This window comes from Sinocyclocheilus grahami, unplaced genomic scaffold (genome assembly GCF_001515645.1).
Source record: "Sinocyclocheilus grahami isolate Dianchi unplaced genomic scaffold, SAMN03320097.WGS_v1.1 scaffold36.1, whole genome shotgun sequence".
In the NCBI taxonomy this organism is placed as follows: Eukaryota; Metazoa; Chordata; class Actinopteri; order Cypriniformes; family Cyprinidae; genus Sinocyclocheilus; species Sinocyclocheilus grahami.
This window is the reverse complement of record NW_015505215.1, coordinates 763931-791399: the sequence shown is the minus strand read 5'-3', so window position 1 is coordinate 791399 and position 27469 is coordinate 763931. Positions and strand designations below refer to the sequence as shown.

The following is a 27469-nucleotide window of genomic DNA, read 5'->3' as shown; positions in this document are numbered from 1 at the left end:
TGTTTCAGAACTCGAAACATGGCCAGCATCTCCAGACAATTGAATGCCACGTCAGATGGCGACCACTCCACAGACCGCGGGCAGGGTGGACACTCATGACCGCACCCCAACCGGTGAGGGATGCATCCGTCGCTAGCATACGCGGCGACAAGGAGCTCCCAGCACCGGGCCCTGAGACAAGAACTAAGGTTTCCTCCACATGTCTAAGGCACGTAGGCACCTCCGAGTGACCTTGAGCATGCGAAGCAGGTTTCCCCTCGAATCGAGGTGGACGAGAACCGAACTGGATTCTGTAGCCTCTTTCTACAGTACGCAGGGCCCATTGAGACACATTTGGCAGTAGCTTCCACGCTGCTAAATAATCTACTAAGGGAATCAGTCTCTCGAGACTGATCTCTGGTGTGCCCAGAATGGCTAGTTTCGGTGCCCTGAAGCGCCACACCGGCAGGGGATGGCCGAACTAGCTGCTCATGATACCTCCGTAGAGGTAGCGAGCCTCTTAGTACCACTTCGTTTCCGGGCGGTAACTGAGAGAAGCGCTCGCCGGAGACCGCTGCGCCCTGGAACACGGCAGGGTTGGCAGACCGACCTCCTGAGGGCACTGAGGAGAGACGGGCACCGTGTAATTCTCACTCAAGAAATTTATATCCCAAGAGCCCCTGTATATCTAACTTCTGATATTCAGAAAAATACTTCATTTTATTCCTCAGAGTTAAATGCAATCAAACAACCAGACGAGTAAATACGGTCTAGTGTAGTAAGATTCACATCAAAGACCGAAATGATGTAATATATGCGCTGCGCGCGAGCCATTTAGTCACACGAACAACATCAATCTCCTCAGAGAAAGAGGGCCGCAGCACTCACTCAGAGGGGGAAGAACCGCAGCGCAGGCTTCCGAGCCCCGAGAACGAGCTCTAGATCTAGCGAACACGGGTGGAGATAGGAAGAGCCGTCTCCAACCCGTCTGCTAGATCATGAGCGATCTCCACATTCTCAGTCGCTGCCGTGCCTCAGCAGCAGCAGGACCGCAATCGCAAGATCACAGGCACGGACACATTCCTCGGAGCGTGCCCGGTGAGAGCAGAGCGCTTATCAGCGGAAAAAACACAATCCGCTCCCTATTAATGCTGCTCATTATAATATCAGGCATAATATGCTTGTGTAACTGATGTTTGTGCAACTGGCGAGCTCTTTGACGCCCTCCGTATCAATCTCCAAGTGTCTCAAATACAAGTGGAGCGTCGCGCCCTCTCCCCGGTGGGAAGGACCACAGCCAAAAACCCGAGAGCGAGCGCCGGATCTGGTGATTAGGAAGCAGATCCATATGCGAAACCCACGAGCACAGCCGCTGCTTCTTCTCGGCGAAAGCGGGGCCGGCACCGCGAGGAACACTAGTGAAGGCTCCCTCCTCAAAGAGAGCCCTCTGAGAGCGAAGCAAGGCAGTAACAACTATGCTTCACTCCCAAGCAAACCAGGCACAGGCTGTGTGTATCCCCACTCATGATATAACATTTCTTTGGGCAGGGAGGAACACGCAACCTACAACATGGCTTGCTCTCGCCCTTGAAATGCTTTGTCCTTGCATGAACTTAGACATAGCTGGAGCTTATAGACTTTCACAATTGACAGACAACAATAAATATGACTGACACACACACAGAGCGCTTCGCTGAATGACAGAAAGCTGACGCTAGCTCCGCCGCACGTGCTTTTATAGATTCCTGGTCATGACGTCACCCACCCGTGATGTCCCGCTCAGCTATTGCACTGATTTCACATGTTATTCAGAGCGTGGTCACAGAAGGCGTTCCCCTAGCATTTTCCGACGCAGCTCGGGTTCCTGAAGAGGAAATTAAGTTTGTTTCAAAATATGAAAAAAAAAGGTTGTCAAAATGAAGACAGAAAATCTTGGACACTTTCTAGTTGTCAAACTGTGTAGATGTAAGAACAATACAAGTGGTTATTCTGCTAGGACACATGTGTGAACTTGAAGGGAAATTACTTCATGCCCAAAGAAATCACCTTGACAGCAGTTGGTTAAAAAATGCTATTTTGTATCTTTTACATTGTAAAGTGAATTAAGTTTCCTAAGTATCCGCTTTGTGGGATCACTATATATCTATAATATACATAGAAAGCCTGTTAGAGGTACTACTGAAAGAATGTTTTAACCCCCATAACGCATTCAAGTCTGTTCTTGACCCGGAAGAAATACATTAAAAGTTTTAGAAAAATGTTATGTGTTTCGTGTCCGGGTCATTTTGGACCCGGGTATGTATGGAGTACCATTAGGTGCCAAAAATACTTTTTGTAAAATTATCTATGAAGTTACATTAGTGTCAATAATACAGATTTTAAATGCATTATGGGGGTTAATAAATAAAGGAAAACTAACACTGTCTTTTAATGCTCACTAGAATAAAAGCATCTCCCATGCCACCGACTTCCTCCTTAAACGGGTTGGTGACCTTAAAAGACCTTATGCATTAGCCATTACGGCGTACTGTTTGTCTGTCTGCCTCACTGACCGAACTCAATCACTGTCTGCCTGGAGGAAACTCAGGAGTCTTGCAAAACCAGGTATCATACCACGTTTTGAAACTTTATGGAAGTGTTGGAAACTTTAAATATCTAAATTAGTCATTCATTATTTTTTTCCGTTACATTTTTACTCTCCCCTGCTTAATTGAACCGATAAGCGGGAGAGTGTCTTGTTTGGCAAGATGATGAAAATATACGACTGGTAAATGAGGCTAAAACTTCCCGTGTGCCCCCTGGAGTGGCGTTAACAGTAGAGACCACCGCATATGCTCTCCTGACTGCACTAGCACAGAATGACTTAATAACAGCAAATGCTGCCGCCTGCTTATTGTCTTCACAAGAGAACTATGAAGGAGGTTTCAAATCAACACAGGTAGGTCTAATGAAACTGAATGAAATTTTTCTTTTATGTATTTTACTCTAATTCCAAAGAATATTTGGAAAATAAATTATAAAATGATAACACTATACTATTCAAACTCACTTTAGGACACTATCATGGGATTGGAAGCCTTATCGGAGTATGCACTGAGTATACCAGAAGTCCCCGTCTCTAAAATCAATGCACAGTTCACCGTTCAAGGGAGGTCTGAGATGGAAAAGCTGCTTTTGGAAAAAAATGAAAATAAAGTGGAAACAGAATTAAAGGTAAATATAATGTCTAAAATGTATTAATGACATTACTGAAATTATAGTTTTTTTTTTATTAGCTATAACACATTCACATTAATGGGAAATCATGTGTGAAAAAACTAAGGTTTTAATTATTATTCTTTTTAAATTAAAAATGAATGTAGGTTCAAAAAGGTGGGTAAATACCTGGGACAGTGAACCAAAACACTGACAGACATCTAATAAAATGGCTAAAGAGAATGAGGATTGAATCCTGTCCTAAATCTAAAATACTGTGCCATGACACACACAGACACACACACACACATTTACATAAATAGGGGGGCCTATATATATATATATATTGACATGAGGACACTGAGGAGCTACTCAGGCCCGTTTCTTGGTATTGGCAAGCTAGGCGGTCCCCCAGGGCACCACCAGCAGGAGGGGGTGCCAATGAGCGCACATTAGCAGGGTTGTGATAAAGAGTGGCACGACCACCCTGAAATATGATTGCTGCCCCCACTGCATCCCCTAACATCATTGGGCTAGAGTACTGTCAATCTGACGATGCCTGTTTGCCATTGGATCAGAGCGCTGTCAATTACTGCCGGATTGTTGCATGCAAAGTTTAGGGGCCCCAATAGGAATTTCGCCTAGTGCGTCAAAATGGCTAGAAACGGCCCTGGAGCTACTGTATTTTGGCCTTTTGTCCTCCGGGGGCCAGTTGCATAAACATAGCCTCTATATTAAGAGTCTTAAGAACTCATTTGTTTAACTAGCAGTTAACCAAGTGGTAATCAGTCTTACTTTTCAGATTCAAATTACCCTGACCAACCTACATTTTTATGTAACTGACTTTACAAAGTTATGACCAGTCCTGAAGAAAAAAGTGAGATGACTAAATTTTAAGACTAGTCTAAGCAGTTTATGCAACAGGCACCAGGTGTCACTGTAATTTTACATGGTCTTATCAACATAGTTTCATCATATCTTCGAATATTTTCTCCTTCTGATCTGTTTATCATGGTATCTCTTTTGTCTTTTCAGAGACTAGTGGGAATGGGAATAGATGTAAACCTTTCCGGAGAAGGAAAAGCTAAAATGAAAGTAAGAAGTTTAACAAACATTTCCACAGTGTGTATACGGGGTCAGTAATATAAAAAATGCATTCAGTTGACCCAAAAAATTACTTTTGAAAAAACTTTTGATCTTTGTATTCATAAAAAAAAGCAATCAATCAATCACATTCTGAACTTTTTTCAACACTGGTAATAATAAATGCTTCTTGAGCACCAAATCAGCATATTAGAATGATCTCTGAAGGATCATGTGACACTGAAGACTGGAGAAATGATGCTGAAAATTCAGATTTGCTGTCACAGGAATAAATTACATTAAACTATATTAATAGAAAACAGTTATTTTAAATTGTGATAATATTTCATAGTATTCATGTTTTTACTGTATTTTTATTTTAAAAATGCAGCCTTGGTGAGCATAAATTGTACAATCTTACTAACGCCAAACTTTTGAATAGTAGGACACACACACATTGGGTTTCCATGTTTTATGGACACATCCCACAGGCGTAATGATTTACATTATACAAACTGTGTTTTCTTTTCCTTTACCCCAACCCTACCCCTAAACTTACCCCTCACACAAAACTTTCTGCTATTTTAGATTTTCAACTAATATAATTCTGTATGATTTAGAAGCTTGTTTCCTCATGGGGACCAAAAAAACAAAATGTCCCCACAAGGTCAAAATGTAATGATATTACTAGCCTTGCGGGGACATTTGGTCCCCATAATGTAGGGAATACCAGGGCCACTTTCTCACACACACATCTATCTATCTGTCAATATATCTGTCTGTCTGTCTTTACAATGGGGATTATTCGGTTTTGTTACTGTAGGTGGCAAAGGCTTATTTTGCTCTTAAGGAAGACTCCAACTGCGCTGACTTGTCAATAAATGTGACTGTCGAGGGAAAAGTGGAGTACACAAGTGAGTTATGAACTATTCAAGCCAAAATTCAGACCTAATTTAACAATATATTTAACTTTATTCATACCTAATTTACACAGATGCGCAGAAATAAATGTGCAGTTATTATCATTATTTTTTTTTTTTAGCTGAAGTACAAGAAAGTTACAGTTACTATGACTATGAGCAGGCAGAAGAGAGGAAGGAGGAGGAAGATTTCCCTCGGACAGCAATCGAGTGGTTTGATGCTCGCAGCAGACAAAAAAGAGACACTACACAAAACACACAAGATGAAGTGGTTTATACGGTGTGTGTCAGGTGAGAAAAAGCACTTCTAACAAACATCAGTCATCTTAATCATGTTCTGCTGTTTTGGAGGTTATTAGCATCCTCTGTCTTCTCTCACAGTCACACACAGGGCAGGAACCTCTCTGGAATGGCCATTGCTGACATCACTCTACTTAGTGGCTTTGATGCAATCAGTACAGATCTAGAAAAGGTCAGCCATAATCTTATCCTATGATTTTTGACTTTTTTTTAATAAATAAGGAATTATACTCAAAATATGTATTATTATATCTGTATTTATATATAATATTATTATCTAAAATAATCCTAGTCTTTATCCTCTGTTTTAGTAGTTATCCATCTGTATCTTATGATGGAGTAAGTGGTCTTTCTGCATTTTGCTTTCCTCTATTGTTTCTCTAACATTCTCTCCAACAGCTGAAAGACCTGGTGGACATGTATATTTCTCACTATGAGCTCACACGCGGAAGAGTGCTATTGTACTTCAATGAGGTGAAATGAGCACAAACGCAGTCAGAGTTAATCATATATCCCTATCTGTCCAAGTAGTTGAACTTGTCTCTCTGTAAACCCTCAGATAGATGGAGGTGAGGCCTGTATAGCATTCGGAGCGAAGCAAACTGTGGCCATTGGTTTAGTTCAACCAGCTCCTGCTACGTTTTATGATTATTATGAACCAGGCAAGCTATTCCTTAATTTATATTCAAATGCATTTTACAGGACCAACTGAACTTAATGTCATGTCACGTTTGATAAACTGTCCTTATATAATAATGAAGAAATATATATAAGTAGGTTGGCATTATTTAGAAGAAAATATCGCTTCACTGCTTATTATCATTTGAAAAACTTGTCATGTGATGTAACCAGCATGCAGAGAAAAAAACATAGACAGGAAATGACAGAAACACAGCATATATCATAGAGAAAGCCCCTACAGACCCTTATGACTGTGTGTCAAAGTCAACAAGTCTCTTAAAATGTCAATTTGATAATTTTTTTTAAATTATTTTTATAACATGGCAAGGTTAATGCAGGTCATAAGCCTTGTAATCTTCCCAAAAACTGTTAAATAATAATTTATGATCTGAAGGAATGAATACTTTATACCTTGAAAAATATATTTCAAAGCTTTTTTTGTGGGGAAAAAACAGTTATATATATAATATCCTTTCACATATGATTTTCACAGACCGGAGATGTTCAGTGCTGTACAGCGCCCCTAAGAGGAGTAAGGCGATTTCTGTCCTGTGCTCAGATGATGTGTGTCAATGTGCAGAAAGTAGGTTCTCAGAAATCAATTTACCATTCAAACAAACATATCATAATCAGATTATCGTATATTGTAGAACTGCTTGGAGTTTTATATCATTATAAAATGTAATAATGTCTGTTTCATCAGGGGGTTGTTTCACAGAGAAGAAAACAATTGACATGAAAATCACCAAAAAGGACCGATATGATTATGCTTGTTATCACACCAACATTGACTATGGTTTGTGATTCCATATTTATACAAAAAAACACTAACAAAACCTAAGAGGGTCAAGTATTTTCAATAAGATATTAAGAAATTGTGTCTGAGGCATATCTGATCTTTAATTATTCATATTCCTTTTCTGACAGTGTTTGAAGTCATTGTGGATTCAGTTACTGAAGAGAGCAATTTTATGCTGTATTCAACATCTGTGACCGTGGTCCTCCGATTTAGTAAGTTATCCTTTTTTCCTGAGCATTATAGTATAGTGTCATATCATATGCATTGTAGTAATTATAAGCAACACAGATCAAGACATGAGCATTTTAAAAATACATTTTAGATAAAAAGGACACTGCTAAGCTTGTTAATCAACCAGATATGCTCAGATAAGTTAAGAGTTTAACCTCTGACCCTCAGTGGGAGACACTGGCGTGAGCACAGACAGCACACGGGTGTTTGCCAAGAGAAAGCACTGCAAGGGTGAGCTGAAAGAGGGCAAGACGTACCTCATCATGGGCAACGATGGCCCCACCAAAGACTCGAATGGAAAGTAAGTATATTTACATGCATCATTTAGCAGTCAATGTCTTATTGAAATGGGATGCTCGGGTGAGACATATTTTTACAAATATAGGCTGTGTTCCTGTCAGGAACTATGATTTGCTACTTGCTAGTTTTTGAAGTGGTAACATGGGGAGGGAAGTCTCAAAACTCTTTGTAATGCAGAATGAGTCAGTATGGTCCTGGAAAACATAGATAGATAGATAGATAGATAGATAGATAGATAGATAGATAGATAGATAGATAGATAGATAGATAGATAGATAGATAGATAGATAGATAGATAGATAGATAGATAGATAGATAGATAGATGGATGGATGGATGGATGGATGGATGGATGGATGGATGGATGGATGGATGGACGGATAGATAGATAGATAGATAGATAGATAGATAGATAGATAGATAGATAGATAGATAGATAGATAGATAGATAGATAGATAGATAGATAGATAGATATGTTAACATAGATAATATAATGATAATATATAAAGTTTAAAGCTAACAGACATGAACTCTTTCTCTCTCAGCATGCAGTACCTGTTGGATTCAAAAACATGGGTTGAGGAGAAGCTGTCGGCCTCAACATGCAGAGCATCAGTCAACAAGGTTTACTGCAAGGAACTGAAAGATTTTGTGAAAGAGTACCAAGTTGATGGATGCAACATGTAGTCTGCACTACAATTTGGGGGAATTTATTTGCTCAACATCTCACTATCGCAGAAAAGGAATCTACATTTATCCTGAATTGTAAACTTGCTTTTCTTTTCATGCTACAGATTATGGGAACTGAGAACCTGTATGACATACACATGTTTTAGCCTATCTGTTATCATGACTTAAAATAATTGTGCTTACAAAACATTTCAGAGTCAGTATCTATGAAACAATCACAGTAGCAACCATAAGGGTCAAAGCTAAATCTTTTTTTTTCTTTTGGGTATTTGAGACACTCTGTTTTTAAGAGACAGTTCAGCAGCATAAGAGTGACCACACACAGATGAATCAACACATATCAATTTAGGCTTATAAAAAAAACACACTTTTTTTACTGCAAGGAACTGAAAGATTTTGTGAAAGAGTACCAAGTTGATGGATGCAACATGTAGTCTGCACTACAATTTGGGGGAATTTATTTACTCAACATCTCACTATCGCAGAAAAGGAATCTACATTTATCCTGAATTGTAAACTTGCTTTTCTTTTCATGCTACAGATTATGGGAACTGAGAACCTGTATGACATACACATGTTTTAGCCTATCTGTTATCATGACTTAAAATAATTGTGCTTACAAAACATTTCAGAGTCAGTATCTATGAAACAATCACAGTAGCAACCATAAGGGTCAAAGCTAAATCTTTTTTTTTCTTTTGGGTATTTGAGACACTCTGTTTTTAAGAGACAGTTCAGCAGCATAAGAGTGACCACACACAGATGAATCAACACATATCAATTTAGGCTTATAAAAAAAACACACTTTTGAGGCCTCTTTCACATCCTCTCACTGTGTTTCATGTCCGTCCAATCTTTGAGACCTGATTTGTTATAGTGGGGTGATTCAGCTTCCCAGCATATGTGTATTTATTATTTTGAAGACTCATTTCACTTGGCAGTTGGGAGTGTGAGAGGGGCTTCTGTGCTCATGGTAAACTCGGTAACATCTGCATGCGAGTGGCAGGCGGGGGGCAAGTACGTGTGCAACAGCGCGCACACTTCACTGAAGAGGAAGCTGAAAGGGCAGAGCATCACAGAATCCATAGGAACCTCAACTGCACTGTGGGTAGTATTGCCCACTCAGTGCGAAAAAGCAGACGCTTCACTCAGAAGGCACCAAAAGGAGCAGATAACACTGCACCCAAGGTAGCTAGGAGTGGAGAAATGATGGTAATGATGGACTGAGATAAGATGAGAACCCATTATGTTAAATTATGGCTCTATAGAATCAATGATCAAAGACTTGGACTTTCCAATTATATCTACATAATTATCAGACAAATGCAAACACGTTTGTTTCTTGTTCCGCTGTTTAAAGAACTTGAGCAAATACTAAAAGTATTTGATACAATAAAATTGTGTTACTCCCTTAATTTAGATAAAGGCATCTTCTAAATGATTCAGTATAAATGTGAATATATAGCACCACCCTAAAAGAAGCCCTATTTTATCCAACTTACACATTTGAAATCTAAATTGATAGCATAGGATACCACAAAATAATAGAGTAAAATAAATACAGGCCTACACCCTACTTCCCTACTATATAGGTGAAAAAGTATGCATGAATTCATTGAATTAATGACTCTTAAGAGCCGGTTCTTTTAATGAATTGGTCAAAACGCTAAATAATTCATCAGTATAACAAATCTCTTGTAGAATTTTGCTACTGAACGAACATCTGACTTGCTTATTGATTTTAGTATGACAAGTGCACTTAAAGATACATTGTTACAAATGATTTACTGCAGTAAATGATTTTTTTAATTAATAATAAATATTCAGATATGATGCAATCCTAAATGCATGTGGAGTTAATTATGTTCTGACAGATTCAGACATGAGTTCAAATGGGATTCACACTAGTGGACTTTTATGCACTTAAAATTTGTCTTGCAATCCTAACATCACAATGTCACAAAAATAATAATAATTTCAATAGAAGTCTAATCCAATTTCCAGTGGATGCCAAGAAGATGCATGTGTCTGTGTCATGTTTATTAGTGCTTGGCATGTTAAACCCTTGTTAGTAAAGCTTCTTTCAATCTTTTGGAGGAGGGAGGACATAAAGAGGTGAGAGCACCAAGAGTAGAGAAGGAGAGGAACAGAACCAGGCTTTATGCTCTCATATTATTCTAATCTCTGAGAGTTGGTCCAACATAAGCAACACGGTGGGATTGGCCATTACTTCAATCAGGCTCAGGTCAATGCTCGCCTTGTTTGTGCTGTCACCATTAAACTTCTCACTACGTTTGAATCAGTAAAGCCTGAACAAATATGCCGACTCAGAAATGCACATATTTTCATTTGGAAAAAGTTCAATGCTGTATTTATGTGAATATGTTTGCATCTTTTAACATCACCTTCATTTACTTGTTATGCATATCTTGAATTTTTGGATGTTTCCAACGTGACCTTGCCAACTTTCATGTTGGTGCAGCCCAAAGTATATTTAAGAACTCAAATCAAATCAACAAAATCTGATTTTCACATCCCTTTTGGATATTTAAATTAAGCTGGTAGGCTTCTAGCTGTGCATTAGCTGGTGCAAGCTAGTAGACCATTTTTGACAACAAACCTACGACCTGATCATACAATTTTAAAGGCTAATTCACACTGCACCGACAAATGCCGTCCAGTATGTCACTTCTCAGACGTTCCACAACCTAACTACTATCAAGAAAAGGTGGTGAGGCTGTTTTTAGAAGGATAGCTAGGCTGGTTTCTAGCTGGTCTAAGATGCCAACAAATGGTTCAAGTTAATAGAGCATTTTAAAACAGCAACAAACCAGCTCATGGCATTTTAGGTGATCAAGCTGGCTTTTGGAACATAGTGCTAGTTTTTAGCTGGTTTAAGCTGGTCATTATAGCTGGTAGATCATCATAGACCAAAGAAACAAAAATGCAAACAAAGAAAAGAAGTAAAGGTGGTCAAGCTGGTTTTTGGAACATGGTAGGTGGTTTCTAGCTGGTCATGAGCAGGTGGACCATCATCGGGTCAATAAACAAACAAATCATCAAACAGCATGGTAGGTGGTCAAGTTGTTTTTTGGAAAATACCACCTGGTTAAACCAGTTTTAGATGGTCAAGCTGTTTTTGAAACAGTTATCATGTTCCAAAACATAGATACTATCATAAACTGAATTTTCCAACGACTTAATGACTGGATTTTTATACTTTAATATATACTTTATTTATACTTTATTTTATACTTTATTATTTTTATAAAATTCAGTAATTACTCACTTAAATGTATATTTGCACTGTTAATGGCGTCAAAGCATCTGTATTATTTGTATTTTATATAATTTGTGTGCATTTAAATAGATTAATCAACACAGGTATATTTAGTCTGTTGTTTCATGAAACCATTTCTCGTTTTTAAAAAAGTCTATAAATTACAAGCAAATGCAAATACAACTGGATTAAAGTGTTTTGTTTAAATAGTGGTAAATAGAAAGTTTTCCACAGAAACAAATGGGCAATACTCTATACCGTATAATATAATTTTTGGCTCATGAATCCCCAGAAATGCTTGTCAGTAGATGGTTGTTTTGTTAGGTGTGTATACAGCTCAAGGCTTGGCACTGCTTTGACTAAGAGGGTAAGGTCAGGTCAGCACCAGAACGGTGATCTCACTGATGTGGGCCTGCTTTAGCATGATATTAGCATCATACAAGCAGGGGCGCTAGTGAGCAGTGACCACTCATCATGTCCCATCCGCTGACATGACAAACACTCTCTGTGTTCCACTAGAGGATCTTCACAATCAAACTTTCATCAGAAAACTTTCAGCTAGAAAGAAAAAGTTCAAGCCAGATCATTGTGGAAAGGGTCAAATGAAGTGTATATGGAATTATTTTAGATAAATCTATCCAACATAAATCTGTCGAACAGAGGTTTCCACCTATTTTTGGGGTGTAACCATTTTCTCACAAAATGTGTTTTCATGTTTATCATGTAATAGGGGTACAACACTGTCAGGAAATTTTTTGAATATTGAATTTGAATATTGTCAAATCCAGCATTTCAAACTTATTAGCTACTTGATTCATTATTAATAGTATTGTTATTAATATTAATACATTCATATCAGACATGTATTAAATTCAGAAGAAATTTAGTCACTAATAGGATCCGCTCAGGGAGGAGGGAGCAATAAACACTGTGTAGGGATCATATCGATCAGAACACGTACAGTTCATGCACGTAGCTCACTTCTAACGAGCTGGCGCGAGGACTGGATTAACCGCTGGGCTCGGACCGAGCGTTTTGATTGGACGAACATTTCTTGATCCTACGCCTTCCACAGAATATATAAATACATACAAATACATTTAGACCACTTAACTTAATGAGTTATATCGGGATGTGAAGAGACTTTCAACCAGCATAACAAAAAATGTGTCTGAAGACAATCACCTATTGCACCTTTAATAATTGGGATAAAATCAAGACAAAATCAAATGAAATGGTACATTTGTGTTAATGGTGATCAAAGTGGAAATGCTGCTATTTTAAACATTTACAATATTCTTACAATTATTACAAACTTGAAGATGAATATTATAGCAGGATGTTTGGTTGAATTGTCCCTTTAACCCACTTGGTGGTTGTAACATGGGGGAAAAAATGATGTTATACATTATACATTTAGTGTTTGACATTGTCCATTATATTGGTAAAAACATGCAGAATTCCAGCAGACAGCATTCATGCCACATAAAGCAATAACTGATAAACATAAAGGTGAGAGACTGCTTATTGCAGATAGATTCATAAACTCTTAACTGTTAACTGTTTAGGGAGTTTCTCGTCAGGAAAAAAACACCCATAAAACAGTTCAGGAGCATGGAAATTGCTCAATGTAAATTGTCAAGGAGGCGGAGTATGGAAAAGCTTTAAGTAGGAGATTTGATTCCTTTGGCTAGTGCAGCTCCTGTTCTCTGTCTCTCTTTCTCTATTAATCTCAGTCAGTCACAGGAGCTTCTCAAAGCTGATGGAAGGAGCCTCATACAACACAGAGCAGGACAGAAGCAGCTCCAAACACAGGTAAGACACATTGTATTACACATGATATTATTGAAATTACATTATTACTACAATCATTGTGTTCATTGCCATAATCAATAATTGCCAGTAAGAATTACATTTATTTTAAGTGGGCTGAATGTTTTGTATTGTAAAATAATGACCAGTTTAAGATAGAATTGTAGATGTTAGATATTAGATAATGAAAAAATAAAACATTTTATGGATCATTATGTATATTTATTAATATGTATGCATGTTCTTAGTAATCATTTTTACAAACATTTATAAAAAAAAACTATCAGGTTTATCCTTTTTTTTTTAAATAGATTTTTAAGTTTTACCACATGTCCGATTATTAAAAAGTTTTTTGGATGCTTCTGTGGTGAGCGCTTAAATAGACTGGAGTATTTTTTTAAACCGGAAACTGGGCCTGGCAGTTTTCAATTGGCCCAAGTAAAGATTATGTAAGAGTTGAGTCAAAGACATACAGTTCCTGTGAGAGAAGGACAGTGCAGCTCTGTTGCTGCAGTACAGTCCCTCCGCTGATAGGGGTTTGAGAGCTTTTTCCAAAAATGCAGTCTTGAGCTCAGCCAGCCCGGCTCATCTTAGCCTAACATACATTTGAAAGGCATGTGTTTTATTTTATTTACACAAATTTGAGCAATAAATGAATGTGTACATGAAACTGGATGCAGAGGCAAACTAACTCAGCTTTTCTATTTCTCAGGGAACACATCCATTATAATCACAAATACCTGTAAGATAGTTGAGGGAAACAAATATCAAAACTTTGCCATTTTGATTTAGGCTTTATTTTATAATTTCAAACCATTTATTTGAATGAAAGACTCGACACCTTAATCCAGCAAGAAAATGTTAATCTCAATAGTTTTTTTCCTCATCCTAAATCTTGTGCCTACTCAAGGCACACTTAGCGAGAATAAAAAAGACACTACCAAATCTAAGGACCACACTATTAGCCATAATGTTCCCAAGCTAGTAACCACAACATTAACCACCAAAGTGAAAATCCAGACTCATGCTGCTTCTTCAAAAAGTAATAGCGCCAATCAGATTCTTTCATCCACCACGAAGCCTGTTGTGGATGGTGCCCAAAAACCTGTGCCTTCTCTTCAAGACACACTTAGTGAGAAGAAAAATTCTACTACTAAATCAAAAGTGAATGCCATTAATCTAAATGTTCAGAAACCAGTAACCACATTATCAAACACCAAAATGAAAAACCAAACTCATCCCACTTCCTCAAAACCTAGCAGCATCAGTCAGACACCTACATCCACTACAAAGCCTGCTATAGATGGTGTCCAGAATCCTGGGCCCACTCTTCCAGGCAAACCTAATGAAAAGAAATATTCCACTGCCAAGTCAACAGCCCTCACCGGTAGTCCCAATCTTCCAAATATAGTAACTGTGGCATTAAATACCAAAATGAAAAACCAGACTCATCCGACTTCCTCAAAAATTAGCAGCGTCAATCAGACTCTTCCATCCACTACAAAGCTGGTTGCTGATGAAAGCACACTTAGTAAGAAAAAAAAATCTACTGTTAAATCAACAGTCCAAACTTTTAATGTTAAAGTGTCAAAGACAGTAACTACAGTATTAAACACCAAAACGAAAAAACAGACTCAATCTACATCCTCAAAAGTTATCAATGTCAATCAGCGTCAAGGCATTGTCCAGAAACATGTGCCTTCTCTTCAGGACCCACTTAGTGAGAAGAAAAATTCCACTGTTAAGTCAACAGCCCAAACTATTAAAGTTGCGGCTACATTATTAAAAACCAAAATGAAAGACCAAACTCAATCTGCTTCCTCAACAACTAGTAGAGTGAATCAGACTCTCCCATTATCTATGACGCCTGATGTGGTCGCCATCCAGAAACCTGTGCAAAGTGTACAAAACACTCTTTGTGAGAAGAAAAATTCTACCACCAAGTCAGTCAACTCTATAAATGTTGAGAAACCAACAACTAGATTATTAAAGACCAAAATGAAAGACCAATCTCAAACTACTTCCTCAACAACTAACAGAGTGAATCAGACTCTCTCATCATCTACAAAGCCTGATGTGGACACCGTCCAGAAACCTGTGCAAACTATACAAAACACACTTACTGAGAAGAAAAATTCTACTACTAAGCAAGTCAACACTATTAATCTTAAAGTTGAGAAAATAGTAACTACATTATTAAAGACTAAAATGAAAAACCAAACTCAATCTACTTCCTCAAAAAATAGTAGCATTGATCAAACTGTTCCATCCTCCTTGAAGCCTGCTGTAGATGCTGTCCAGAAACCTGTGTCTTCTTATCCAGCCTCAACTGGCGAGAAGAAAAACACTACTGCCAAGTTAGTAGGCCACACTATTCATGTTAATGCTTCAAAGCCAGCAAACACAAAAATGAAAGACCAAACTTATTCTGCTTCCTCAAAACCCAGTCACGTTGGTCAAACTCTCTCATCCACACCAAAGCCTGCTGTAGATGTCCAGAAACCTGGGCCTTCTCTTCAGAAGAACAATTCTACTTCCAAGTCAACGGCTCAAACTATTAGTCATACTGTTCCCAAGCTAACTACATTAGTTAATACCAAAATGAAAAACCAGACCCATCCTACTTCCTCAGAAACTCAGACCCTCCAATCTACCTCAAAGCTTGTTGTGGATGAAAGCGCACTTAGCAAGAAGAAATATTCTACTGTCAAATCATTGTTTCAAAATATTAATGTTAATGTGTCAAAGCCATTAACTACATCATTACACGCCAAAACAAAAAAACAAACTCAGTCTACTTCAAAAATGATCAGTGGCAATCACACTCTCCCATCCACCACAAAGTCTATTGTGGATGAAATCACACTTAGCAAGAAGAAAACATTTACTGTCAAGTCAACGCCCCAAATTTTTTACGTAAATTTGTCAAAACCTGTAACTACATCATTAAATACCAAAATTAAAACTAAAACTCAATCACCTTCCTCAGAAATTAGCAATGTCAATCAGAGTGTTGCATCTACTGCAAAGCCTGTGGTGGATAGAGTCCAGAATCCAACTAAAGACAAACCTGCAGAGAGTTCACCAGTTATAGTCATCACTGGCGGTTGTGTTCCACAGACAGAGTCTCAGACAAACGTAGGTAATGTAACCAAAGTACGAGAAATGGAGCTCAGTTTGAATCCTGGATCTCCTCTGGTTATGACTCATCACATCAACCTGGTACAAGGAGCCTGCACAGGAGGTTGTGAGACTGAGATGGCCACACTGAGGGACAGAGTTGAATTTCTTGAGAAGGAGATGGCAGCAATTAAAAAAATGTGCAAGTAAAATTATGCAATAATAAAGATCCTAAAATGTAGTTAACCATTACAATGGCACTGGTAAACAAGCATTAACAATCTAAAATGTATAATAACTGTTAACTGGATGAACAGGTTATAATTCACACACTGTACCGTCTATATTTAGGTGTTCAGTGCTCAGGAGAGCAATGCCCTAAAAACTGTAGTGGCCAGGGCAAGTGTGAAGAAGGAAGATGTGTTTGTTTCCAGGGTTTCAGTGGCCCAGACTGCAGTGGCAAAACCTGCCCCTCTAACTGCAACAGAAAAGGGAAGTGTGTGAAGGGAAAGTGTGTGTGTCAGACTGGTTATACAGGCCTAGACTGCAGTAAGGGTAAGTAAAGCATACGAGAGTCCAACACATATTAAACTTTAATGATAACTGGAATAGTTCACTACAAAAATGAAAATTTGGTTATCATTATTTACTCAGAAATGTTGTTCCAAACACATGATTTTCTTTAATTCATAGAACATAAAAGCATAATTTTAGCAAAATGTCCATGCTGCTGTTTTCCATACAATGAAAGTTAATTTTGACGAGGGGCTGACAAACTCCAAAAATTAAAAAAGCACCATAAAAGTATCATAAAAGTAGTCCATATGATCTATATGCTATCCCTAATATTTTAAGTCCTAATGTGAGCAACAGATGGAAATTTGTGTGAAAGATAAACTATTTTTATAATTTTTATGGTGCTTTTTATCATTTTAGATCTTAAAGGTACAGTCAGCAATTTCTGAGAAACACTGTTGAAAATTGACACCCAAACATGCTATTTTGTAAATATTTGCTAGTTGTCTGTCCTGTCTGTGCAGAACAAAAATATTGTTTGTACATAGACCTGAATAAATAGGGGGAAAACGAAGTGGATTGGACTGATCAGACAGAGCACCACAACATAGCTCTGCCAATATAGCCAATCAGCAGTAAGGGGCATATACGAGAGTGAATGAGTGAAGAAATTAGTGTAAAAACTGTAAAAAGAGAGATGGCTGAGACATTACTGAAAAGGAAAAGGTCAGAGGATTATAACTGGAAAAAGAAGGGTCACAATCAGGCAAGCACTAGGAAATGAGAGGAGTGAGAGAGGAGACGAGATCGGGAAAGGTCCACGAGCCGGGATTCAAACTCAGGGTGCCCAAAGCGCAATAGTGCAAAATATCGGTGAAGCTGCCCATGAGGCTATTGACACTGACAGGATGTGTTTGTTTGGGTGTCAATTTCAATTATCAACAGTGTTTCTCAGAAATCGCTTACTGCACCTTTAACTGACCCTAGACCCAATCCGTATTCATTGTGAGTAAAAGAGCAGCAGGTACATTTTGCTAAATGTTGTGTTTCATTTTGGGCTGAACTGTTCAATTAAGAATGTATTGTAAGTCCCTCTCTAAATGATTTCCCCAGCTGTTGACAAGAAGATCGCAGTAACTGTTGAAACTGTGACTATGAAGATGCCCACTGCCAATCCTGATACAAAACCTGTGAAGGCAAAGCCAGACAAGACCATATTCGTGAAAAAGATCGACCCAAAGAAAAACACCACAGCCGAGCCAACAGTGAAGCCAAGTCCAACCGTGTATCCTGGTAAAGTCCAGTCCAATAACACAAAGAGTCAAGAGCAAGCTAAAGAGGGCAAAACAGCAATCATAAAACTGGATTTTGACAAACAATCACAAACTCATCTCACTGACAAGTCCAAGAAAAATAATCTTAAAGATGAGCCTGTCTATCAGAATCAGACTCAAAGATCTGTGAAGAAGTTAAATGGAACCAACAAAATTCTAGAGAATGGATTTAAAGGCACCAAAGAATCATCTAATGCAACTATGTCCATGACAAAGGTCACTATGAGAACTGCAGGTGATCAAGCGAAAGAAAGCAGGACTATTAATGTTCCATCTACTGAAAAAGACAAGCAGCTATTGCGCATCAATGTTACAACAACTCTCCAAGCAGAGAAGTCTGATAAGCATGTAAAGCATAAGCAAATTTTGAATCCAAAACTCATACAAAGCCTTTTATCAAAACTATCAGCAGATTATCAGTTATTAGATCAGTTGACACATTTGTAATGAAATAGCTATTTAGTCCATTTAAAACATATTAACTTGAAATGTAATATTGAATTACACACTATTGTTCAAATTATAATCAACTACTTTACATGTGCTTTTGCATGTTAATCAAAATAATTGTGTCAGGACCGCTATCTTCAAACATGATTGACAATTAACACACAGATTGGACTGGCAGTATGGTTCTGTTCTGTGCAAAAACTCTGTGCCCATCCATGTAGTTTAGCATGGATAAGAACAGGGAGAGCAGTGATACTCTCTTAGAGTAAACCGAAAAGAACCAACATAATAAATACCATTAATGTTCTTAATGACAATTTAATATAACAACATAATTCAAGCTAAAAGAGTCTGATTCAACAAGGAATATAAGAAGGCCAAGTCCTGACTATGGACGAAAGGAGGAGCTGGGGATGGAGGAGGGTAATTAGCTCCTGAGCAATATGATAAGCTGCTGATTAATACTGAATAGACCTTATATATATGGATGCTGCGATAGGCATTGTATTACTATAGGAAGGCGTGGATCAACTGACAGTCAAACTGACTGCCGTGACCTGCTAGAACTAACGCTATGCTTAAAAGATTATTAAAAAAATAATGATTTAATGGTGATAAGTAAAATAAAGCGTTTACATTTTTACACTTCTTAGTTTACAATTGACATTTTTACAAAGTGCAAGTGTGTTAAGAAACATTAAAGTGTACTCCCTTTAGGTACAATTAAGTGGTCTTTTATTTCATTAATATTATATTATGTGCCAGTAAAAAAATTTTTATATAGTAAACTACAATTGCGCATTCAATACAGTTAAGTGCACTTCTTTTTCACGAATACTCTTTAATGTATTTTGTAAAACAAAAGTTGTATTTTGTGCACGAAATTCTAAACCACAAACAGATTTCACAAAATTTACAAGTTTCATTTATTTTTTTTTTGACATGGAGAATGCACTGAACTGATATGTGGCTAAAGTTTTTAACACTGAATGTTTTTCTGGATTTGAGTAAGACTTTGTTGTTTTACAAATGCAGGTATTCCAGAGGAGAATGGATGGATCTACTGATTTCTTCAGGAGCTGGAGAGACTACAGTAAAGGCTTTGGTCTCCTGAGTGGGGAATTCTGGCTGGGTGAGATTTTTCACAGTGATTGTATTATTTTTTTGAAATAAATAAATATATATATCCCAGGTCCCCATCTAAATAATATCAGTTTAACTGTTGCAGGGACTTTGAATTACATTCTTGCACCCTCTCTCCACAGGAAATGACATCCTTCATACTCTCACCAGTCGTACACCAATGAGCCTGCGGATTGACCTGTGTTCAGGAAATGACACGGCCTTTGCTCATTATGCCAACTTCAAAGTTAGCTCAGAGGCTAACCACTATGTAATCGAGCTGTCTGGATACTTTGGCACTGCTGGTAAGAGAAACAATTACACTTTGTATGAAATAAGCCATTTTTGAGACAATCTGACTCTCTATATTTTGTCTTTTTTTCAGGTGATTCCATGAAATATCACAACGGCCGTCCATTCTCCACCATAGACAAAGACCCAAACACACTTAGCATTCCCTGCGCTAAGGCCTACATGGGAGGCTGGTGGTATAAAAATTGCTACATGGCAAACCTCAACGGCCTCTATGCCTCCTACTCAGACAATAAGGTACTGCATCACCAGACTGTAGTGTTTCTGTAGCTCAAACATTAGAGTATGACGTTTCATTCTTCTTAGGTTTAAAGTACAATGTTAAGAGCATCAAACTATAGACATTGTAGAGACACCAATGGGGCACGAGTCGCAAACTATCCACTGATTTCTGAGTCTTTTTTTTTCTTCTTGTCTCTCAGGGTTTGGTGTGGATAGATTGGAAGGGCAAAGATGCATCCCTCCCATTTACTGAGATGAAGCTTCGACCCTCCTATATCAGTCAAATGATCCTGACAACCCCAACAACCCAAGGTTAAATCTACAGAGTAAATAGTGCACATACTGCAAATACACTGTACAAACTTTTACTCACTGCTACTTCAATACTGTATATAGGGTAAAAACATGCACACAAAGTAAATATGCAAACAACTTCCAATCCCAACAACCTTTGTAAGTTAATATAAAGTGTTTTTTTAAATGTTATGTAGACTTTATGCATGTGTCAATATACTTGTGTTAATGGAGGTCCATCATTGATATTAACATTTCCGCTACTGGAATAACTGCACTGTCTACTATTGGTACTTTTTTTAAATCCTTTCATATGACTGGTTTAGAGTTCCTCTCTACGAAATTGTTTTACTTTTGTTTTACGATATGTAGACAAAATCAGTAAAACAAAGTACTAACCAGTCCTGGATTCAGAAGTGAGTTTTGTGTATTATTTTTAGTATTTCTTTACATATTTATCATTTTATTGTGTCTTTTTGATATTGCATTTATATATAATATTATTTATAATTTATTAAATCCAGAATTAAAGCCAAATAAAGAATAAGTAGTATTTGCATGTGTCAAGCTGTCAGATTTATGTTAATATCTGTATAATGAACCCATCAGTGAATTATTACAGCGTAACTTTTCTGTTACGGGGCTGACGAGACGTGAGACTTGCGGATCCATTCGCAAAGCTTTATTAGACACAGACAGAGACGTGGTCATACAGCAGGCATGGGTCAGATGAGGGCAAACAGGTATATGGTGGGCAAAACACAAGAATAGTCCTAGAGCTAGCACAGGTCGACGAAATATCACAACGGCCGTCCATTCTCCACCATAGACAAAGACCCAAACACACTTAGCATTCCCTGCGCTAAGGCCTACATGGGAGGCTGGTGGTATAAAAATTGCTACATGGCAAACCTCAACGGCCTCTATGCCTCCTACTCAGACAATAAGGTACTGCATCACCAGACAGTAGTGTTTCTGTAGCTCAAACATTAGAGTATGACGTTTCATTCTTCTTAGGTTTAAAGTACAATGTTAAGAGCATCAAACTATAGACATTGTAGAGACACCAATGGGGCACAAGTCGCAAACTATCCACTGATTTCTGAGTCTTTTTTTTTTCTTCTTGTCTCTCAGGGTGTGGTGTGGATAGATTGGAAGGGCAAAGATGCATCCCTCCCATTTACTGAGATGAAGCTTCGACCCTCCTATATCAGTCAAATGATCCTGACAACCCCAACAACCCAAGGTTAAATCTACAGAGTAAATAGTGCACATACTGCAAATACACTGTACAAACTTTTACTCACTGCTACTTCAATACTGTATATAGGGTAAAAACATGCACACAAAGTAAATATGCAAACAACTTCCAATCCCAACAACCTTTGTAAGTTAATATAAAGTGTTTTTTTAAATGTTATGTAGACTTTATGCATGTGTCAATATACTTGTGTTAATGGAGGTCCATCATTGATATTAACATTTCCGCTACTGGAATAACTGCACTGTCTACTATTGGTACTTTTTTAAAATCCTTTCATATGACTGGTTTAGAGTTCCTCTCTATGAAATTGTTTTACTTTTGATGTTTTACGATATGTAGACAAAATCAGTAAAACAAAGTACTAACCAGTCCTGGATTCAGAAGTGAGTTTTGTGTATTATTTTTAGTATTTCTTTACATATTTATCATTTTATTGTGTCTTTTTGATATTGCATTTATATATAATATTATTTATAATTTATTAAATCCAGAATTAAAGCCAAATAAAGAATAAGTAGTATTTGCATGTGTCAAGCTGTCAGATTTACGTTAATATCTGTATAATGAACCCATCAGTGAATTATTACAGCGTAACTTTGCTTTACAGGCAAATCCTTTTACAATTATCCAAATTCTGATAAAATGGCAGTTGAAGCAGACTGGTTTAACAGTAACTCTTAGATTGTGGTTTGGCTATTATAGACAAGATTCCACCATACCTGACACTATACTTCTTTGATTGGTTTTTCAGGGTGGGAACTGTATTTCACTATATTTCTGAGCTTATGCTGAATCACTGCTTTATTTGCAATGAATGGGGTCTTTGCATCCAACGCCTTGCATCAATATATCAGCATGGAACTTGGCAGTAAAGGTTATACAATAGCATGCACAGTAACTTAGTGTTAGAGTTCACTATTTATAAGTATTTCCTTTTTTGACTAAATAGAAACTGTGTTGGTCATAAAGCCAATGGGCATTTGGTAACCTGTAATATCATTTATCAAACCGTTATGTTAGTGGTTCACTCTTCTTGCTTTGAGAGTATAAAATTGAGATTAAGGTCAGGATCATATTTATTTATCCTTGATGAGAAGATACATTGAGAAGCAACACTCAATCATGAGGATTGAAGCAGGATAGGAGGAGTAAGTTAATAAAGGGGGGGGGGGGAGTAAAAGAAAAGCTTTCAGAAAGGTTTCAGTAAAGAATCAACAGCATGTGTTTCTCAGGGGTGAGTGTGGTGCTGTTACTTTTCATTTTGTGGATGCTTGTGGTCCAACTCTGTGGACAGACTGAGGCAAAGAGACGCCAAAGCAAGCAACCAACCAGAAGGTAGGAGGTTTGAGGGGTTTAAAAATATTTCCATTGATAACCTGAATACCAGAAAAGTGAAGAAAGAGATTGTGATATTCGACAGCTCTGCTTTGTTTAAATATGTGACCCTGGAGCACAAAACCAGTCTTAAGTCGCTAGGGTATATTTGTAGCAACAGCAAAAAAAACATTGTATGGGTCAAAATTATTGATTTTTCTTTTATGCCAAAAATCATTAGGATATTAAGTAAAGATCATGTTCCATGAAGATATTTTGTACATTTCCTACCGTAAATATATCAAAACTTAATTTTCGATTAGTAATATGCATTGCTAAGAACTTCATTTGGACAACTTTAGGCGATTTTCTCAATATTTAGATTTTTTTTTTGCACCGTCATATTCCAGATATTCAAATAGTTGTATCTCGACCAAATATTGTCCTATCCTAAAAAACCATACATCAATGGAAAGCTTCTTTATTCAGCTTTCAGGGGGTGTATATATATCTCAATTTCAACAGGCTGATGGTCAGAGGAGCGAGAAAACATGAATGCACAATTTAGGAAATGACAAGCACCCTCAGACACATACACACACACACACATTTACTTAGTTTAGCTATCTAAATAACAGGGTTATGTTCTAGAAAAAATTAAAAGGGGGGAGGGGATATATACAGTAGTTAACTAAAGGCTGGAATACACTACATGACTGGATGGATTAATAGTCTAGAGCTAAAAAAAAGTCTGTAACTATCATACACTACTCGACTTTCTATGAAACTTGCCAACTCAAATTAGTGACTTGCTCTGACTTTGGGCAACTAGTGTCAAATGCTCCAGACTGTAAATCTGGGCAAAAGTCATGTAGTGTACATTATTCCAGCCTTAAAAGTAAGACTAACCCCTAACATAGGCCAACCACTCAAAGGCATTTTGCATTTTTGTTTTGTTTTTTTAGAATTAATGAATTCCGTCCGATTACATCACTTCGTCCACGGTAAAGCCGATCTGGCGATCCACAGCGCGATGTTGTTGTATTTCCTCAGCGACCAGCACGGATCAGCTCCAGGCATGACGAAGCGGATATCGTCCTCTTTTGGAAGACCAAACAAAGTAGTTTCGCTTTCACAACGAAACACACAGCGCCTTCACGACATGACGGCGGCTGCAACAACAATACTACAGCTAGAATAAAAGTAACGCCTTCTTTCTTTGCGTGAACATTTGGGCGACGTTATGCAAATCTTCCCACATCGTGACATAAACATGTGGGGGCGTGTTAGAACGAGCCGTTTTAGGTAGGTGTGGCTGACTCTTAACTTTTATAAAGAATATCTCTTTGGATTTGAGACTTTAGTCTTTGCAACTTTACAGATCTTCTTTATGCACCAAGAGCTTGTAACACTCCAAAGAGAAAGGAAAAATTGAAATCGCATCATATGACCCCTTTAACTTGAAGTTTAGCTTAACTTACCTGTCGAGAAGAAACTCCACAAGTTCGTCGTGTAGACTGAAACCCATTCCATCAAATTCCTCCCTCTTGTAAAAGCACTGCTAACATTTTATGGTCCTGTGCCTTCCACAGAAGTCACAAATGTATATTTTTATATCTAGACCACTTTAATTATTGATTGCTGTCAGGATGTGAAGATACTTCAATGAGGAAAATCACTTGAGTGCTGCACCAGTTTGACTATTGGTGCTGTTCCTCTCTCGTCCGCTACAACACACTCTTCCACAGCTAAACGCAGAACTGCACACACTTCCTGTGCTCGCTCGAGTTGTTGATAAACAGATGCTGAGCGCAATCTTTGACATCACAACATAACGACAACCACTTTGATTTAAATCTTAATTCAGTAGCTTGACGTTTTGCAGTTCCTATGTCTGCTATTACACGCTGAACAATGAAAGACTTCGCTGCTCAGGTAGAGTGTGACAATCTTATTCGCTACAGAGAGTACATTATCCAGACTTTATTAGTTAGTAACTTAATTTGTAGAAGCATTACTATATTTATATACATGGTGCATTTTTCGTTTTCATTTTAGCTGTCTTTTACATGCAAGTTTGTTGCAAGGTTGTGGCAGTAGTTACAAACATCCTTTATAACTGTATTTGTATTTCAATGATGTTATACTTAAACATCATGTTCATAGTGCAGTGCACACTTATAAGTGCACTGATTTATGCATCTGTGTTTTATGTGTTCATAGGGCATTGATGGATTTAATAAGAGAGTGTACCACAGCCATGACATATATGATTTTGTCTGTCTCAGCATTGCATGCTGCTTATTGGTTGTTCAAGGTAATCATCCATTTGATGTCTTAAATGCAGTGATTCTATATAAACTGTTAGTAAGATGCATGTGCACTGTTATGACTTTTCTTTCTCTGTTAACAGGACCACAGAGCTTCATCGGTGGGCTTCCTCCTGATTGGCTGTTCCTCTGTCCTTTCAGTCTTTTCTCCCAGTAATCAAACTGTCAAGTCACTCCAGAACGATGTAGAATGGGCAGGTGAATCACTTGGTCCTGCGCTCATTACTTTTGACTTCTTGTGGCTAAGTGAGGACCACATCACTGCTCGTATCCTCCTGATTGGCTCTACTTTTTTTGTAATACTCTCTGATTGGCTATCGTCAGATGGGTTGGTCATTATGTCACGCTGCCTGGCCTTTTCCACCCTCTCCTGTTCGCTGACAGTGTGTGCGTTTGCTGAAAATGCAGCAGGGGCAGTAGGGAGTGTAGCACTCAGTCTCCCTTTATTAGTTTCCCCAAGGAGCATATCTGGATCTTTGGGTTCCCTCATGTTGCCTACAGAAGGACTTCTCAGCTGGATCCTTAAAGTCATCATGGCATTAGGATGCTGGACCACTGGGAAGGCCCTTAATAAATACCTGTTTGATTTAAAAGGCTGGGACTGATGTAAGCAATGGTTTCCAAAGACAACAGAAAACCACAAAATGCTACTTTCTTACTCTCAGGTTATTATCAGGCATATACACTCTGTGTTACTGCATGTAAAGGCCTTCTGCCTTAATAAGCTAACATTATATTGTACACTCTAAAAAATGCTGGGTTAAATACAACCCAGTGCTGGGTAAAATAGGGACAAACCCAGCAATTGGGCTGTTTTGACCCAGCGGTTGGGTTAAATGTTTAACCCAACCTTCTGGGTAGTAACCCAACTGCTGGGTCAAAACAACCCAATTGCTGGGTTTGTCTCTATTTTACCCAGCACTGGGTTGTATTTAACCTAGCATTTTTTAGAGTGTATTGTACTACAGGAACTGGAGTTTTTTTTCATCTGTAATCAAATAATAGAGTGATTTGTGTAAACATTAAATCCATTACACTGACATGGAGGGCTAGTAAAATCCATGAGCAATGAATAAATTGTTTTAGCATCTTCAACAATGAAGTATTTGTAAAGAAAGAATGGGACTCTGTTTAAACCAGTGTTGCCATGTCCATTCATTATGAGCAACTTTGGTAAATGCATTTGATGAATTTACTAATGGATTTCAATGTCCATTTATATATGTGAAACATAAAAAAAAATTCTAAATGATATAATTATTAAAAAAGATGTTTTCTGAAATGCAACTTAAAGGGATAGTTCACCCAAAAATGAAAATTCTGTCATCATTTACTCACCCAAACCTGCATGAACATTTACATTTCATCCTGCATTTACATTACATTTACATTTATTCATTTAGCAGATGCTTTCATCCAAAGTGACTTACAAATGAGGAATAGAACAAGCGATTCATCATAATTTCTTCCTCCTGCTGAACACAAAAGAAGATATTTTGCTCTGCGGGTACATGTAGTTCGTTTTTCTTGCGAGATCTCAGATCTGACAACAGTGGTTTAAACATACATAGTATTATATGTTTGTGCAGAGAACAGGTTGATTCAAACAATGAAGCACAGAAAAATAAACAGTGTATGCTGTTACAATTTATTTTTAGTTAGATTTTTTTCAAACTGAATTAGCAGGTTTAGTGAATAAGTCGCTAACTTGTGTAATTAAAATTTTTAATATTTAAAAAATATTTTTTTAAACTTTAAACTTTAAATCTGGATTCAGATTTGAGACACATGGGAATCACAGGCCAAGATAATGCTTGTAGATCAACGCTAATGTAAAACTCTTTTAGGAAGTCTCCATTGACATATGATTTTACATTAGCCGTAAGACTTTTATTTCTTCAATATTATGACACTTGTAATA

At 37.6% G+C, this 27469-nt stretch overlaps 2 protein-coding genes and 1 long non-coding RNA gene across 3 annotated transcripts in view; all 3 read left to right on the top strand.

Annotated features, from left to right (window-relative positions):
- Positions 1 to 9593, top strand: part of c4b (complement C4B (Chido/Rodgers blood group)) — a 19723-nt gene extending 10130 nt beyond the window's left edge. Inside the window, exons 21-35 of the mRNA XM_016267242.1 lie at positions 2421 to 2583; positions 2703 to 2917; positions 3034 to 3192; positions 4210 to 4269; positions 5081 to 5171; positions 5300 to 5468; positions 5559 to 5649; positions 5877 to 5951; positions 6037 to 6139; positions 6652 to 6741; positions 6862 to 6954; positions 7086 to 7169; positions 7357 to 7489; positions 8034 to 8151; positions 8589 to 9593. Coding sequence (XP_016122728.1) covers positions 2421 to 2583; positions 2703 to 2917; positions 3034 to 3192; positions 4210 to 4269; positions 5081 to 5171; positions 5300 to 5468; positions 5559 to 5649; positions 5877 to 5951; positions 6037 to 6139; positions 6652 to 6741; positions 6862 to 6954; positions 7086 to 7169; positions 7357 to 7489; positions 8034 to 8151; positions 8589 to 8612 — 1668 coding nt within the window. The 3' untranslated portion in view covers positions 8613 to 9593. The remainder of the gene's footprint in view (positions 1 to 2420; positions 2584 to 2702; positions 2918 to 3033; positions 3193 to 4209; positions 4270 to 5080; positions 5172 to 5299; positions 5469 to 5558; positions 5650 to 5876; positions 5952 to 6036; positions 6140 to 6651; positions 6742 to 6861; positions 6955 to 7085; positions 7170 to 7356; positions 7490 to 8033; positions 8152 to 8588) is intronic.
- Positions 9172 to 22140, top strand: LOC107581611 (mucin-3B-like). The gene is made up of 8 exons (XM_016267241.1): positions 9172 to 9286; positions 14181 to 16592; positions 16742 to 16945; positions 18020 to 18588; positions 19726 to 19822; positions 19956 to 20117; positions 20198 to 20361; positions 21775 to 22140. Exons 1-8 carry the CDS (start codon positions 9172 to 9174, stop codon positions 21889 to 21891), a joined length of 3840 nt encoding a protein of 1279 aa, XP_016122727.1. The 3' UTR covers positions 21892 to 22140.
- A 2801-nt stretch (positions 22141 to 24941) lies between these two features.
- LOC107581655 (uncharacterized) lies at positions 24942 to 26283 on the top strand. The gene is made up of 3 exons (XR_001608849.1): positions 24942 to 25153; positions 25442 to 25535; positions 25632 to 26283. It is a non-coding gene; the product is annotated as an uncharacterized lncRNA (long non-coding RNA).
- Positions 26284 to 27469: the final 1186 nt, after the last annotated feature.